An 18,138-nucleotide genomic window follows, 5' to 3' on the forward strand; every position below is an offset into this window, starting at 1 on the left:
CAGTAATTACAGCTGTGAGTCTTTCTGGGTAAGTCTCTAAGAGCTTTGCACACCTGGATTGTAAAATATTTGCCAATTATTATTTTCAAAATTCTTCAAGCTCTGTCAAATTGGTTGTTGATCATTGCTAGACAACCATTTTCAGGTCTTGCCATAGATTTTCAAGTCAATTTTAGTCAAAACTGTAACTCGGCCACTTAGGAACATTCACTGTCTTCTTGGTAAGCAACTCCAGTGTAGATTTGGCCTTGTGTTTTAGGTTATTATCCTGCTGAAAGGTGAATTCATCTCCCAGTGTCTGGTGGAAAGCTGACTGAACCGGGTTTTCCTGTAGGATTTTGCCTGTGCTAGCTCTATTCCGTTTCTTTTTAAACAAAAAAAACTCCTTAGTCCTTGCCGATGACAAGCATATCCATAACATGATGCTGCCACCACCATGCTGAAAATATGAAGAGTGGTACTCAGTGATGTGTTGTTGGATTTGCAACAAACATAATGCTTTGTATTCATTACATTAAGTTAATTTCTTTGCCACATGTTTTGCAGTTTTACTTTAGTGCCTTACTGCAAACAGGATGCAGGTTTTGGAATATTGTATTAATTACAGTCTTTCTTCTTTTCACTCTGTCATTTAGGTTAGTATTGTGAAGTAACTAAAACGTTGTTGATCCATCCTCAGTTTTCTCCTATGAAATCAAATGAAATTGTATTGGTCACATACACTTATTTACCAGATGTTATTACGTGTGTAGCAAAATCCACCTTTCCAGAAATAAGTCTCTCACTATTGCCGCTTGTTATAGACCCCCCTCAGCCCCCAGCTGTGCCCTGGACACCATATGTGAATTAATTGCCCCCCATTTATCTTTTGCGTTTGTACTGTTAGGTGATCTAAACTGGGATATGCTGAACACCCCGGCCGTCCTACAATCTAAGCTAGATGCCCTCAATCTCACACAAATTATCATGGAACCTACCAGGTACAACCCTAAATCAGTACACATGGGCACCCTCATAGATGTCATCCTGACCAACCTGCCCTCTAAATACACCTCTGCTGTCTTCAACCAGGATCTCAGCGATCACTGCCTCATTGCCTGTGTCTGTAATGTGTCCGCGTTCAAATGACCACCCCTCATCACTGTCAAACGCTCCCTAAAACACTTCAGCGAGAAGGCCTTTCTAATCGACCTCGCCCAGGTATCCTGGAAGGATTTTCACCTCATTCCATCAGTAGAGGATGCCTGGTTATTCTTTAAAAGTGCTTTCCTCACCATCTTAAATAAGCATACCCCATTCAAAAAATGTAGAACTGAGAACAGATATAGTCCTTGGTTCACTCCAGACCTGACTGCCCTTGACCAGCACAAAAACATCCTGTGGTGTACTGCATTGGCATCGTATAGACCCCGCGATAAGCAACTTTTCAGGGAAGTTAAGAACCAATATACACAGGCAGTTAGGAAAGCAAAGGCTAGCTTTTTCAAACAGAAATGTTCATCCTGTAGCACAAACTCAAAAAAGTTCTGGGACACTGTAAAGTCCATGGAGAAAAAGAGCACCTCCTCCCAGATGCCCACTGCACTGAGGCTAGGAAACACTGTCACCACCGATAAATCTACGATAATCGAGAGTTTCAATAAGCATTTTTCTACGGCTGGCCATGCTTTCCACCTGGCTTACTATAGCCCGGTCAACAGCTCTGCACCCCCCACAGCAACTTGCCCAAGCCTCTCCCATTTCTTCTTCACCCAAATCCAGATAGCTGATGTTCTGAAAGAGCTGCAAAATCTGGACCCCTACAAATCAGCTGGGCTAGACAATCTGGACCCTCTCTTTCTAAAATGACCCGCCTCTTCAAAGGGGTTGACACTCTAGACCCAAACTGTTACAGACCTATATCTATCCTACCCTGCCTTTCTAAAGTCTTCGAAAGCCAAGTTAACAAACAGATCACCGACCATTTCGAATCCCACCGTACCTTCTCCGCTATGCAATCTGGTTTCCGAGCTGGTCATGGGTGCACCTCAGCCACGTTCAAGGTCCTAAACAATATCATAACCGCTGTCGATAAAAGACAATACTATGCAGCCGTATTCATCGACCTGGCCAAGGCTTTCGACTCTGTCAATCACCTTATTCTTATCGGCAGACTCAATAGCCTTGGTTTCTCAAATGACTGCCTCGCCTGGTTCACAAACTACTTCTCAGATAGAGTTCAGTGTGTCAAATCGGAGAGCCTGTTGTCCGGACCTCTGGCAGTCTCTATGGGGGTGCCACAGGGTTCAATTCTCGGGCCGACTCTTTTCTCTGTAAATATCAATGATGTCGCTCTTGCTGCTGGTGAGTCTCTGATCCACCTCTACGCAGACGACACCATTCTGTATACATCTGGCCCTTTTTTGGACGCTGTGTTAACAAACCTCCAGACGAGCTTCAATGCCATACAACACTCCTTCCGTGGCCTCAAACTGCTCTTAAATGCAAGCAAAATTAAGTGCATGCTCTTCAACCGAGCACTGCCCGCACCCGCCCGCCCGTCTAGCATCACTACTTTGGACGGTTCTGATTTAGAATATGTGGACAACTACAAATACCTAGGTGTCTGGTTAGACTGTGAACTCTCCTTCCAGACTCACATTAAGCATCTCCAATCCCCAAAATAAATATAGAATCGGCATCCTATTTCACAACAAAGCATCCTTCACTCATGCTGCCAAACATACCCTCGTAAAAATGACTATCCTACCGATCCTTGACTTCAGCAATGTCATTTACACAATTGCATCCAACACTCTACTCAGTAAATTGGATGTAGTCTATCACAGTGCCATCCGTTTTGTCACCAAAGCCCCATATACCACCCACCACTGCGCCCTGTATGCTCTCGTTGGCTGGCCCTCGCTTCATATTTGTTGCCAAACCCACTGGCTCCAGGTCATCTATAAGTCTTTGCTAGGTAAAGCCCCGCCTTATCTCAGCTCACTGGTCACCATAGCAGCACCCACCCGTAGCACACGCTCCAGCAGGTATATTTCACTGGTCACCCCCAAAGCCAACTCCTCCTAACACTTCACAACAATACACACAAATCTCCACATAAAATAATGGAATTAAGAAGTATATAAATATTAGGATGAGCATTGACTAAAATACAGTAGAATAGAATACAGTATATACATATGAAATGCAGTATGTCAACATTATTAAAGTGACCAGTGATTCCATGTCTATGTACATAGTGTATCACTCTCTAAGGTGAAGGGTAGTGACAGTAGCTAAGCTCAGGGCAGGGTACTGGGTGGAGGCCGGCTAGTGATGGCTATTTAACAGTCTGATGGTCTTGAGATAGAAGCTGTTTTTCAGTCTCTCAGTCCCAGCTTTGATGCACTTGAACTGACCTCGCCTTCTGGATGATAGTGGGATGAAACTGGCCATGGCTCGTGTGGTTGATGTCCTTGATTATCTTTTTGGCCTTCCTTTCTGTGACATCGAGGGCTGTAGGTGTCCTGGAGGGCAGGCAGTGGAGAGCCCTGCAGTTCTGGGCAGTGCAGTTGCCGTACCAGATGGTGATACAGCCCAACAAGATGCTCTCATTGGTGCATCTGTAAAAGTTTGTGAGGTCTTAGGGGCAAAGACTAATTTCTTCAGCCTCCTGAGTTTGAAGAGGCACTGTGTGGGTGAACAATTTCCATGTGTGCTGAGGAACTTGAAGCTTTTCACCTTCTCCACTGCGTTCCCGATAATGTGGATGGGGGCGTGCTCACTCTGTCTACTTGAAGTCCATGATCAGTTCTTTAGTTTTGTTGACGTTGAGGGAGGGGTTATTTTCCTGGCACCATTCCCCCAGGGCCCTCACCTCCTCCCTGTCTCGTCATTGTTGGTAATCAGGTCAACTACTGTTGTGTCGTCTGTAAACTTGATGATTGAGTTGGAGGTGTGCATGTCCACGCAATCATGGGTGAACAGGGAGTGGAGGAGGGGGCTTACTACAGGATAAATATTAAGCAGTAGCAACAGTGTTTGTGTTTATTTAAAAGAGGGTCAATGCAGATAGTTAAAAGATAACAAATAGCCATCCGGACTAACTATTTAGCAGTCGTATGGCTTGGGGGCAGAAGCTGTTCAGGCTCTTGTGGTTCCAGGCTTGGTGCATCGGTACCTTTTGCAATTCGGTAGCAGAGAGAACAGTCTATGACTGTTGGCTGGAGACTTTAACCATTTTTAGGGCCTTCCTCTGACACCGCTTGGTATAGAGTTCCTGGATGGCTGGGAGTTCGGCCCCAGTGATGCAATGGGCCTTTCGCACTACCCTCTGTAGCGCTTTGCGGTCAAACTTAATGATGGAGTTGGAGTTAAGCACGGCCACGCAGTTGTGGGTGAACAAGGAGTGCGGGATGGGACTAAGCTCACACCCGGGAGGTTTACCTGTGTTAAGGGTCAGCTTGGCGGTTGTGTGGTTGCCTACCTTCACTACCTGGGGGTTGCTAGCTCACGTCTAAATTCTCAAACTAAATACACACTGCAATTCCAACCACAAAACCTCTTTGCTTTGATTTTAAGCCTCAAAATACAACAACTTGACTAGCTAACAGCTACATTTTTGTTTTTTACTGTGTTATAATTCTAATTATATTTTCGAGGCTTGACATGTTGTCATGTAAAATATTAATGTTATTTCCATCAACCAATAAGCAACTCCTCCGTAAATCCAGCTGCATATTGAACGTTGAGATTGCAGAAAGGCCAGTATCTTTGGCAATGACGTAGTGGCAAGGAGTGGAATGTCAGCTAAAAAGTCTGGTACCCAGACTAGAGACAGTCAATCCCCTCCTGGATCAAGATTTTGCCTAAATTGTTTTGTGCGTAAACAAATTAACTGTAACGGGGTGAGTGACTTGCCGGGAAGTCAGGCGCAGGAGATCAGAAATGGGTGATAACAGGAGAACTTTAATATACACCCTGGCCCAAAGGCACAGGCGAGGCAGCACAAAGCACAACCACGGTAACATGAACCGGATAAACAAAACAAACAAACCTAAGTTTGATACAAACTTAGCGCAAGCCAGTCTGTAGCGTAACACCCTATACAAAGAACAATTCCACACACAGACATGGGGGAAACAGAGGGTAATATACATTTAGTCTAATGAGGGAATGTGAACCAGGTGTGCGGGAAAACAAGGCAAAACAAATGGAAAATGAAAGGTGGAGCGGCGATGGCTAGAAGACCGGTGACGTCGACCGCTGAATGCCGCCCGAACAAGGAGAGGGACCGACTTCGGCGGAAGTCGTGACATTAACAATATTAGCGATAGGAACGAATACATGTAAGGAAAACAACAATGAAGGCAATGCGAGCCCCAGACAGAAAATGTGCAAGGGGCAAAAGTTTGTGCAAGAATGTGCTAATGTCGGCATACTTGATCTCCGGAAACACTGGGGAAGCGCCTGCCACTCGCTACAGCACCAGTCCCTCACTACAGCGCCTGCCCCTCATTAGAAGTGCCAGTCCCTCATTACAGCGCAAGTCCCTCATTACAGTGCCAGTCCCTCACTACAGCACCAATCCCTCACTACAGCGCGAGTCCCTCACTACAGCGCCAGTCCCTCACTACAGCACCAGTCCCTCAATACAGCACCAGTCCCTCACTACAGCGCCAGTCCCTTACTAGAAGCGCCAGTCCCTCACTACAGCGCCAGTCCCTCACTAGAAGCGCCAGTCCCTCACTAGAAGCGCCAGTCTGTCACTACAGCTCCAGTCCCTCACTACAGCGCCAGTCCCTCACTACAGCGCCAGTCCCTCACTACAGTGCCAGTCCCTCACTAGAATCGCCTGCCCCTCACTAGAAGCGCCAGTCCCTCACTACAGCACGAGTCCCTCAATACAGCGCGAGTCCCTCACTACAGCGCCAGTCCCTCAATACCCAATACAGTCATCTACGCCCATTGAGTTTGCATTGTGTGCCCTCCCCCTGCCCCCCCCCGCTACTCTCTGTTTATCCTATATATGCATAGCCACTTTAACTATACATTCATGTACATACTACCATATTGACCTGTGTTTGTTTATCCCTGAGGGAGTGGGTGTAAGCCAGGGAACCATATTGACCTGTGTTTGTTTATCCCTGAGGGAGTGGGTGTAAGCCAGGGAACCAATATTGACCTGTGTTTGTTTATCCCTGAGGGAGTGGGTGTAAACCAGGGATCCAATATTCACCTGTGTTTGTTTATCCCTGAGGGAGTGGGTGTAAACCAGGGAACCAATATTGACCTGTGTTTGTTTATCCCTGAGGGAGTGGGTGTAAACCAGGGAACCATATTGACCTGTGTTTGTTTATCCCTGAGGGAGTGGGTGTAAGCCAGGGATCCAATATTGACCTGTGTTTGTTTATCCCTGAGGGAGTGGGTGTAAGCCAGGGAACCAATATTGACCTGTGTTTGTTTATCCCTGAGGGAGTGGGTGTAAGCTAGGGAACCAATATTGACCTGTGTTTGTTTATCCCTGAGGGAGTGGGTGTAAGCCAGGGAACCATATTGTGGATTTGACTTGGGCTAGGGTGCACAGCACGACCAGTCTGGCTATTCAGCCTCTCTGATGGGAACAGACACGTGTGTGTGTGTGTGTGTGTGTGTGTGTGTGTGTGTGTGTGTGTGTGTGTGTGTGTGTGTGTGTGTGTGTGAACAGAAGACACTGTTTGTGTGGTGGGAATTGCAGCCATCTGTATTTGACAGACCCCATGCTGGACTAAGGCTGTTACCTCATGCTGGCACGCTGGAGTGTGTGTGTGTGTATGACTGGTGGGTTGGCATGGAGAAAGATTTGACTTGCATAAAAGTCATACACACAAAATAAAAGCGGAACCAAACCCCTTTCTGTTTTTTTGTCTTGTATAGGATGTCAAGGCTTAGAACAACGGAGATGGTTTTTCCATGTGTAGGATCTTCATTTGAGACAGTCTGCTAAAGCAGGAAAATAATGCTGCAGCAACAGGAAATTTGAATTAATTATTATTTTAATGAAATGTCAAACTGGAAATTAAAAACTTTGGAAACCTTTTTACATTTCAGTCATTTATCAGACACTCTTATCCAGATCCACTTACAGTAGTGAGTCATTTAGCAGACTCTCTTATCCAGAGAGACTTACAGTAGTGAGTCATTTAACAGACTCTTATCCAGAGAGACTTACAGTAGTGAATCATTTAACAGACTCTTATCCAAAGAGACTTACAGTAGTGAGTCATTTAGCAGACTCTCTTATCCAGAGGGACTTACAGTAGTGAGTCATTTAGCAGACTCTCTGATCCAGAGGGACTTACAGTAGTGAGTCATTTAGCAGACTCTCTTATCCAGATCCACTTACAGTAGTGAGTCATTTAGCTGACTCTCTGATCCAGAGAGACTTACAGTAGTGAGACATTTAGCAGATACTCTTATCCAGAGCAACTTACAGTAGTGAGTGCATGCATTTCATTCCCATGGGAATCTAAGCACCCTGGCTGAGGAGACCATTTTAAACGTCAAATACACAACAAGTTTTACATTTCTGTATTGCAGTAAAATTCTCCTGCAACTGTGTGGTCAAATTAAGATTTTACATCTGTATAGAGTTCAATGACTAACAACACAGAAATGGTTGCTGAATTGTTTGGCACTTTCAATGTTTTGCTCACTAGCTCTTCTCCCATCAGCTTTTGCTAGTCTTTTATGATTTTGCTAACTTTTCCCAACTCTCTCTCCCTCTGCTCTCTCTGAAACTTGTTTACATTGCTTGTGTTCTCTCTCCCATCTCTCTCGCTCTCTCTCTCTCTGTTGGTCCCATGTTTTATGAGCTGAATTAAAGATCCCAGACATTTTCCATATGCACAAAAAAGCTTATTTCTCTAAAATATTTTGCACACCTTTGTTTACATCTCTGGTTGTGAGCATTTCTCCTTTTGCCAAGATAATCCATCCACCTGACAGGTGTGGCATATCAAGAAGCTGATTAAACGGCATGATCGTTACACACATGCACCTTGTGCTGGGGACAATTAAAGGCGAGTTTTTAGGGAGCGTGCAATTGTTAGGCTGACTGCAGGAATGTCTACCAGAGCTGTTGCCAGAGAATGGAATGTTAATTTCTCTACCATAAGCCTCCTCCAATGTTGTTTTAGAGAATTTGGCAGTAGGTCTAACAGTACGCTAGCCCAGGACCTCCACATCCGGGCTTCTTCACCAGCGGGATCGTCTGAGACCAGCCACACGGACAGCTTATGAAATTGAGGAGTATTTCTATCTGTAATAAAACACTTTTGTGATTGGCTAGGCCTGACTCTCAAGTGGGTGGGCCTATACCCTCCAGGACCCACCCATGGCTGTGCCCCTGCCCAGTCATAGATCTCTCTCTTATTGTTTACATTGCCAAAGCAAGTGAAATAGATAATAAACAAAAGTGAAATAAACCCACCAAAAAAATTACAGTAAACATTTGCACATTGCCATAACACTGTATATAGTGATAATGCGACATTTGAAATGTCTCTATTCCTTTTGAAACTTTTGTGAGTGTAAAAACTCTCTCTCTCTCTGTTTCTCATCCATACTTTCTCTCCCTCACCACCTCTTTCTCTCTGAACATTCTGAACATCTCTGTAGTCTGTCCTCCTGGCAGCTGGGGCTTTGTTCCTCCCTCCTCCTCTCCTTTCTGGTCAGGTACAGGTGCAATCTTTCTACTCTTTCTGTGTTCTACTTTTCTTTCTACAGCTTGTCTAGTCACTGTAGCTTACCTCATGCATTTCAAGTGTGTGTGTGTGTGTCATTGTGTGTGTGTGTGTGTGTGTGTGTGTGTGTGTGTGTGTGTGTGTGTGTGTGTGTACCAAAGGAGGTTGGCGGGAGGACCAATAGGAGGACATTGTAATGTCTGGAATGGAATGAACAGAACAGATTCAAACGGGGTTTCCATGCGTTTGATGTGTTTGATACCATTTCATTATTCCATTCCAGCCATTAGAATGAGCCCGTCCTCCTATAAGCACCTCATCACCAGCATCCTCTGGTGTGTACAAACGAGCCTGTTGTTGTTGTTTGTGCCAGTGTTCTCTCCCAGGGTGGTGGGCATCGCGTTGGCACGCTACGACTTCAGCTCCAGAGACACCAGAGAGCTGTCTCTACAAGAGGGAGACATAGTCAAGATCTACACCAAGATGGCTAACGGCTGGTGGAGGGGGGAGGTCAACGGCAGGGTGAGTTTATATCTCTGGTGGAGGGGGGAGGTCAACGGCAGGGTGAGTTTATATCTCTGGTGGAAGGGAGAGGTCAACGGCAGGGTGAGTTTATATCTCTGGTGGAGGGGGGAGGTCAACGGCAGGGTGAGTTTATATCTCTGGTGGATGGGGGAGGTCAACGGCAGGGTGAGTTTATATCTCTGGTGGATGGGGGAGGTCAACGGCAGGGTGAGTTTATATCTCTGGTGGAGGGGAGAGGTCAACGGCAGGGTGAGTTTATATCTCTGGCGGTGGGAGAGATCAACGGCAGGGTGAGTTTATATCTCTGGTGGAGGGGGGAGGTCAACGGCAGGGTGAGTTTATATCTCTGGTGGAGGGGGGAGGTCAACGGCAGGGTGAGTTTATATCTCTGGTGGATGGGGGAGGTCAACGGCAGGGTGAGTTTATATCTCTGGTGGAGGGGAGAGGTCAACGGCAGGGTGAGTTTATATCTCTGGCGGTGGGAGAGATCAACGGCAGGGTGAGTTTATATCTCTGGTGGACGCGGGAGGTCAACGGCAGGGTGAGTTTATATATCTGGTGGACGCGGGAGGTGAACAGCAGGGGTAGTCTTTCATCTCACTTTAATTCAAACATAACTTGCTTCCGTCTGTGAAAGGTCATGTTCTCCCTGCTGGTGAATCCAACGTCTTGAACTTTATTTAGATGATCATGGATATTGTGTCAGTGATCTTTTCCATATGATTTCCATTTTAGTTTTTTACAGTGACCTGTTTTCATTGTTGGCAGGTGGGCTGGTTCCCCTCTACATATGTGGAAGAGGAAGACTGAGCTGGTTGGTTAAACCTCCGCTCTCAGATGACACGGCTACAGCCCACAATGCACTACGGCTCCAGACATCCTCCAGGTTGTGGGGCCACAGCATCCTGGCACTCTTGACAGAACTCAGACAAGACAAAAGCCCCAAGCCAGATGGAAGTAGGAAATGCCCTCTATCCTCACCCATTCTCACCCTACCTCACCCATCCTCAACACACCCCTCCTCACCTCTCCCATCCTCACCTCACCCCACCTCACCCCTCCTCACCCTTCCTAACCCCTCTCCACCTCACCTCACCCCTCCCCACCTCATCCCCTCCTCACCCTTCCCCACCTCATCCCCTCCTCACCCCTCCCCACCTTATCCCCTCCCTACCCCTCCACACCTTATCCCCTCCCTACCCCTCCCCACCTCATCCCATCCTCACCCCTCCCCACCTCATCCCCTCCTCACCCCACCCCACCTCACCCATCCTCACCCCTCCACACCTTATCCCCTCCCTACCCCTCCACACCTTATCCCCTCCCTACCCCTCCCCACCTCATCCCCTCCTCAGCTCACCCCTCCCCACCTCATCCCCTCCTCACCCATCCCATCCTCACCCCTCCCCTCCTCACCCCTCCCATCCTCACCCCTCCTCACCCCTCCCATTTTCTTCCCTCCTTATGACCAGCACTGTTCTATTCTGACTGCACTAGACTCCAGACTTAAAGTAGAGTCACTCCCTCTGTGGTTGAGAGTCAAACGTGATGGAGCTGTCTTCTCTTACCTTGTGTTGTTATTGATAACGTCACTGGTTAGTCTGACAGATAAGTAAATTATTAAACGCTCTTGGCATGAAAGCAAGAGATGTTTCTGCTTTTCAACACCCACAGTGTTTGAAGACTGTAAAAATTGTTTCAAACTTGTTTGTTGTGCTAGTATGATTCCATTATGTGACCGCTATGTTCCCCTTATATACAGTGAGCTCCAAAAGTATTGGTACAGTGACATTTGCATCTACATTGCTTGCTGTTTGGGGTTTTAAGCTGGGGTTTTTGTATAAGCACTTTGTGACATCGGCTGATGTAAAAAGGGCTTTATGAATACATTTGATTGATCGATTGATTTGTTGTTGTTGTTTTGGCTCTGTACTTTAGCACTTTGGATTTGAAATGAAACAATGACTGAGGTTAAATTGCAGACTGTCTGCTTTAATTTTAGGGTATTTTCATCCATATCAGGTTGAACCGTTTACAAATTACAGCACTTTTTGTACATAGTCCCCCTATTTTAATGAATCGTGAATAATGATGAGTGATGCTACCATGATTACGGATAATCTTGACTGAATCATGAATAATGATGAGTGAGAAAGTTACAGATGCACAAATATCATACCCCCAAAATAATGCTAACCTCCGTTGTTATTGTAATGATGAGAGGTTAGCAGGTCTTGGGGGTATGCTAACCTCCCCTGTTATTGTAATGGTGAGAGGTTAGCATGTCTTGGGGGTATGCTAACCTTCGCTGTTATTGTAATGGTGAGAGGTTAGCAGGTCTTGGGGGTATGCTAACCTCCGTTGTTATTGTAATGGTGAGGTTAGCAGGTCTTGGGGGTATGCTAACCTTCACTGTTATTGTAATGGTGATAGGTTAGCAGGTCTAGGGGGTATGCTAACCTCCGCTGTTATTGTAATGGTGAGAGGTTAGCAGGGCTTGGGGGTATGCTAACCTCCGTTGTTATTGTAATGGTGAAGTTAGCGGGTCTTGGGGGTATGCTAACCTTCACTGTTATTGTAATGGTGATAGGTTAGCAGGTCTAGGGGGTATGCTAACCTCCGTTGTTATTGTAATGGTGAGAGGTTAGCAGGTCTAGGGGGTATGATATTAGTGTGTCTAACTTTCTCACTCATCATTATTCATGATTCATTCAGGATTATCCGTAATCATGGTAGCATCCATGTTAATGTTGAAGTGTTTAGAAACATATTATCTTATGATTTAGAATAAACATGTCTCCAAAATGACACAATACATTATTTACCATTAATTTCTGTTGGGCACAAAATAATCTGAAACACAACCAAAGCAAACAGCAAATGCATCCAACAAATGTGTTAGTCACAAGCTTGATGTAGTAATTGCGTGCTACGATTATGGGACCAAGTACTACACATTCCACTATTTTAATACACATATAAGTGAATTTGTCCCAATACTTTTGGTCCAATAAAATGGGGGGACTATGTACAAAAAGTGCTGTAATTTCTAAACAGTTCATCCGATATGATTGCAAAATACCCTGAAATTAAAGCTGACAGTTTGTATTGAAATCCAAAGTGCTGGAGTACAGAGTAAAAACGACAACAAATGTGTTACTGTCTCAGTACTTTTGGAGATCACTGTATGACATTACTTGTTTCCCAATTGACGACCTGCGGGACAATTTTATCCCCCCCCCAAAAAAAAAAAGTAAAATAGGTTCTAAATTGTTGGACATAAAAAACTATAAAAACACCAGCAAATCAGCCCCAAGTGATGTTATTTAGAAAATCTATTCCAAAGTATTCCCCATGCATAATCGAGAGAAATACGTGATTGTATACAAATGTAAGCAAGATTTGAAATGATAAAGTTTTTGTCAAATATGATATCTGTTTGGGCTTCTTGCCGTCAATTTGCAGTCTACTAATGATTTGTAATGAGTCCCCCACCATCCCTTCAGAATCTAGTTGCTGATCTCTGCTATATAAGAACAATGACTGATATTGTTATTGATTCCTGTTGAATGTGACAACTCATCCCTCTATACTGTAGCCATTGTTCACCTGTGTTTTTTCTCATCTGGAGATTTGTTCCATACAATTTTGTTGAAATAGCAATTCAGTAGTTAGCCAGGAAAACAAGCCATATTTAGCCTCCAGATTATGGCCAAGTATTGTCTTAGCTACTGTACATCATTTTGATGGATAGCCCATGTGAACTTTGCTGGACAGAGTTTGACGTCTACCTGAGATCATTATAGAGTCGAACTGAGAGACGGTTTCCTAATTTGGCATATTCAGGACAATCCAATTTGTTCAGTTTGAGTGAAAGGACCACTTGATGCTAAAAGCAATACCTATTTAATGTTCATGTTTTTTCACCGTGTTAAAAGTCACTTCCTTGTTGAATGCTGATCTTATCCTCTATGTTGAATTATATTTTCTGAAATGTGTAATGCAGTCCCTGTTTTTTTCTTTTTTTTAATTAACATTTATTAAATAATTTGTATTACAATGAAGTGTTATTTCATGTGTACTACATTTAGAAAATGTATTCGGTAAATTCTGCACAAAGCTTCAGCCAACGCATCTGAAAAATAGTCATGCAACAGTGTCATACACACGTAAGTCCCCCTGCAACAAGGGGCCAAAATAAATCTAATCAAAGTTTATTGCTGGCATACACAGATTTGCAGGTGTTACAGCAGGTGCAGCAAAGTGCTTGTTACTAGCTCCAACAGGGCAGTTGGATCGCAACAAGAAATTAAGAAATGCCAGAATGAGTCCAATTTAACAATCCAAAAGTAGATATATTAGAGTCAGCAGTGTGAGAATCGAGAATATAAATACGTAGTGTGTATAGACAGTATATCATTTGAAAAATAAAATGGTACTTACAGTAGTAGGTATATTAGGATGAGCTATGTAGAGAATAGAGTATATACATACACAGTGAGTAAACAAAAGTACATAAACAATATATGAAGTGACTAGCATTCAATGACAATACAGTACATATTTAATTTTTTTAACCTTTTATTTAACTAGGCAAGTCAGTAAGACCAAATTCTTATTTTCAATGACGGCCTAGGAACAGTGCAAGGGCCTTGTGCAAGGGCAGAACGACATATTTTTTACCTTGTTAGCTATTCTTCTCTCCTCCCATCCTCCTATCCTACCTCCTATCCCTCTCTCCTCCTATCCTCCTCTCCTCCCATCCTCCTATCCTTCTCTCCTCCATCCTCCTATCCTCCCTCCTATCCCTCTCTCCTCCATCTTCCTATCCTCCCTCCTATCCTTCTCTCCTCCATCCTCCTATCCTCCCTCCTATCCTTCTCTCCTCCATCCTCCTATCCTCCCTCCTATCCTTCTCTCCTCCATCCTCCTATCCTTCCTCCTATCCCTCTCTCCTCCATCCTCCTATCCTCCCTCCTATCCTTCTCTCCTCCATCCTCCTATCCTCCATCCTCCTATCCTCCCTCCTATCCCTCTCTCCTACTATCCTCCAATCCTCCTCTCATCCTCTTTTCCTTTTTCCTCCCATCCTCTTGTCCTCCTCATATCCACAGTGATGAAAGTCAACAGCAGGGATTTGGACACAGCATCTCAACAGAGAGAAAGAATAATGGGAGATCGATGGAGAACGAGGGAGATAGAGAAATGGAGAAAGAGAGGCAGAGTCAAAAAGCCCTGTATCATACTTCAGCTGTCTGTATGATCTCTTTAACCCACAGCTTCTCTCGCTCAGTCCCCCCAGATCATTCTATGGAGTTAAACAAGGATTTAGGAGGGTCTGGAGCAGGATTCAAATAGTATTAGAGCTTTCAAATATTCTCCTAAAGGACTAAACTCTCCAATATATATTTTTTTAGCTGACAGCTTTCTAGACAGCTTTCTATTCAATCAGTCAAATGACTGATTATTTCCCTATCCTGATGGTCAAACTCTAGCCTCTAGGCTGCTTGGCTGCTTTATTTTACACGTACATTGTAGTCATTTGGCAAACGCAGAGCGACTTACAGTTAGTACATTCATCTTAAGATTGCTAGACAAGACATATTACAGTCACATTAAGTACCTTTTTCTTCAATAAAGTACACTCGGAAAGTATTCAGATCCCTTCTCTTTTTCCACATTTTGTTACGTTACAGCATTATTCTAAAATGGATTAAAACAGTATAGAATCTCATCAATCCACACGCAATACCCCATTATGACATCACAATACCCCATAATGACAAAAGTGAAAACAGGATATTACATATTTACTTATTTAAATTATTATTCAGACCCTTTGCTATGAGAATCAAAATTGAGCTCAGGTGCATCTTGTTTCCATTTATCATCCTTGAGATGTTCCTAAAACATAAAGCATCGAAGGTCCACAAGAACACAGTGGCCGCCCTGCCAAACTGAGCAATCGGGGGAGAAGGGCCTTGGTCAGGGAGGTGACCAAGATACCGATGGTCACTCTAACAGAGCTCCAGAGTTTCTCTGTGGAGATGGGAGAACCTTCCAGAATGACAACCATCTGTGCAGCACTCCAACAATCAGCCCTTTAAGGTAGAGTGGCCAGACGGAAGCCACTCCTCAGTAAAAAGCACATGACAGCCCGTTTGGAATTTACCTAAAGGACATTCAGACCATGAGAAACAAGATTCTCTGGTCTAATGAAACCAAAATTGAACTCTTTGGCCTGAATTCCAAGTGTCACGTCTGGAGGAAACCTGCCACCATCCCTAAGGTGAAGCATGGTGGTGGGAGCATCATGCTGTGTGGATGTTTTTCAGCGGCAGGGACCAGGAGACTGGTCAGGATCGAGGGAAAGATGAACGGAGCAGAGAGGTCCTTGATGAAAACCTGCTCCAGAATGCTCAGCACCTCAGACTGGGGCTAAGGTTTCACCTTCCAACAGGACAACGACCCTAAGCACACAGCTAAGACAACACAGGTGTGGCTTCTTGATAGGTTTCTGAATGTCTTTGAGTGGCCCAGCCAGAACCCGATCGAACATCTCTGGAGAGACCTGAAAATAGCTGTGCAGCAACATTCCCTATCCAATTTGACAGAGCTTGAGAGGATCTGCTGAGAAGAATGCGAGAAACTCCACAAATACAGGTATACCAATCTTGTAGCATCATACCCAAGAAAACTGGAGACTGCAATCGCTGCAAAAAGTACTTCAACAAAGTACTGAGTGAAGGGTCTGAATACTTATGTAAATGTGATGTTTCAGATTTACATTTTTCATAAATTTGCACACAAAATAAAAATTGTTGCTTTGTTATTATGGGGTATTATGTGTAGATTGATGAGGGGGGGTAAATCTATTTAATTAATTTTAGAATAAGGCTGTAACGTCACAAAATGGGAAAAGAAGTGGTGGTTTGAATACTTTCCAAATGTGCTGTATATACAAAAGTATATTAATGGATTTGGCTTTTGGGACCCGTTGCTGACAGGTATATAAAATTGAGCACACCGCCATGCAATCTCCATAGACAAACATTGGCAGTAGAATGGCATTATTGAAGAGCTCAGTGACTTTCAGGATGCTACCTTTCCAACAAGTCAGTTTGTCAAATGTCTGCTAGAGCTGCCCTGGTCAACTCTAAGTGCTGTCATTGTGAAGTGGAAAGTCTAGGAGCAACAATGGCTCAGCCGCGAAGTGGTAGGCCACACAAGCTCACAGAACAGGACAGCCGAGTGCTGAAGCGCGTAGCACGTAAAAATCGTCTGTCTTCGGTTGCAACACTCCCTATGGAGTTCCAAACTGCCTCTGGAAGCAATGTCAGCACAACAACTGTTCGTCGGGAGCTTCATGAAATGGTTTTCCATGGCCGAGCAGCCTCACACAAGCCTAAGTTCACCATGCGCAATGCCAAGCACCAAGCCATTGGACTCAGGACCAGTGGAAACGCGTTCTCTGGAGTGATGAATCACGCTTTACCCTCTGGCAGTCCAACGGACAATCTGGGTTTGGTGCCAGGAGAAGGCTACCTGTCTGATTGCATAGTGCCAACTGTAAAGTTTGGTGGAGGATGAATAATGGTCTGGGCTGTTTTTCATGGTTTGGACTGGGCCCCTTTGTTCCAGTGAAGGGAAATCTTAACTCTACAGCATACATTCTAGATGATTCTGTGCTTCCAACTTTATGGCAACAGTTTGGGGAAGGCCATTTCCTTTTTCAGCATGACAATACCCCTGTGCACAAAGTGAGGTCCATTCAGAAATGTTCTGGAAGAACTTGACTGGCCTGCACAGAGCCCTGACCTCAACCCCATCGAACACCTTTGGGATGAATTGGAACACCGACTGAGGCTCTTGTGGCTGAATGGAAGCAAGTCCCCTCAGCAATGTTCCAACATCTAGTGGAAAGCATTCCCAGAAGAGTGGAGGCTGTTACAGCAGCAAAGATTAGATAATATTTAGGTTTTTTGTGTGTTTTGGTTGATGGGGGGAGGCTGAGATCTCTTTTTTAAGATATTCTCTCCCGTATGGGTGGGACAGCCAAGAGAACACAGGTGGTGTGAGACAGAGAGAGACAGACAGACAGACAGACAGACAGACAGACAGACAGACAGACAGACAGACAGACAGACAGACAGACAGACAGACAGACAGACAGACAGACAGACAGACAGACAGACAGACAGACAGACAGACAGACAGACAGACAGAAACGAAAACACAAGCAATGTAAACAAGTTTCAGAGGGAGAGTTGGGAAAAGTTAGCAAAATCATAAAAGACTCGCAAAAGCTGACGAGAGAGAGATGGGTAAACTGCTTCTCCAATCTTTTTGGCTCTATAACAAAGAACAAACAGATCAACTATAAAAGACTACCAGAACCCACTGGATTCTCCAATTACCTTGAATGAACTACAGGACAAAATACAAACCCTCCAACCCAAAAAGACCTGTGGTGTTGATGGTATCCTCAATGAAATGATCAAATATACAGACCACAAATTCCAATTGGCTAAAATAAAACTCTTTAACATCATCCTTAGCTCTGACATCTTCTGCAAAATTTGGAACCAAGGGCTGATCACCCCAATCCACAAAAGTGGAGACAAATTTGACTCCAATAACTATCTTGGGATATGCGTCAACAGCAATCTTGGGAAAATCCTCTGCATTATCATTAACCGCAGACTCGTACATTTCCTCAGTGAAAACAATGTACAGAGCAAATGTCAAATTGGCTTTTCACAAAATTATCTTACGACAGACCACGTATTCACCCTGCACACCCTAATTGACAAACAAAGAAACCAAAATAAAGGCAAAGTCTTCTCATGCTTTGTTGATTTCAAAAAAGCCTTCCAGTCAATTTGGCATGAGGGTCTGCTATTCAAAT

The 18,138-nt window shown here is 44.4% G+C and overlaps 1 protein-coding gene across 3 annotated transcripts in view; it reads left to right on the forward strand.

Annotated features, from left to right (window-relative positions):
* Positions 1 to 10,328, forward strand: part of vav3b (vav 3 guanine nucleotide exchange factor b) — a 185,449-nt gene extending 175,121 nt beyond the window's left edge. For all 3 annotated transcript variants that reach the window (XM_045694484.1, XM_045694483.1, XM_014141449.2), the window contains exons 26-27: positions 9,079 to 9,227; positions 9,999 to 10,328. In XM_045694484.1, the coding sequence (XP_045550440.1) occupies positions 9,079 to 9,227; positions 9,999 to 10,040 (191 nt within the window). In that variant the 3' untranslated portion in view covers positions 10,041 to 10,328. The remainder of the gene's footprint in view (positions 1 to 9,078; positions 9,228 to 9,998) is intronic.
* Positions 10,329 to 18,138: the final 7,810 nt, after the last annotated feature.

The sequence above is a fragment of the Salmo salar genome, chromosome ssa14 (assembly GCF_905237065.1).
Source record: "Salmo salar chromosome ssa14, Ssal_v3.1, whole genome shotgun sequence".
NCBI classification, from domain to species: Eukaryota; Metazoa; Chordata; class Actinopteri; order Salmoniformes; family Salmonidae; genus Salmo; species Salmo salar.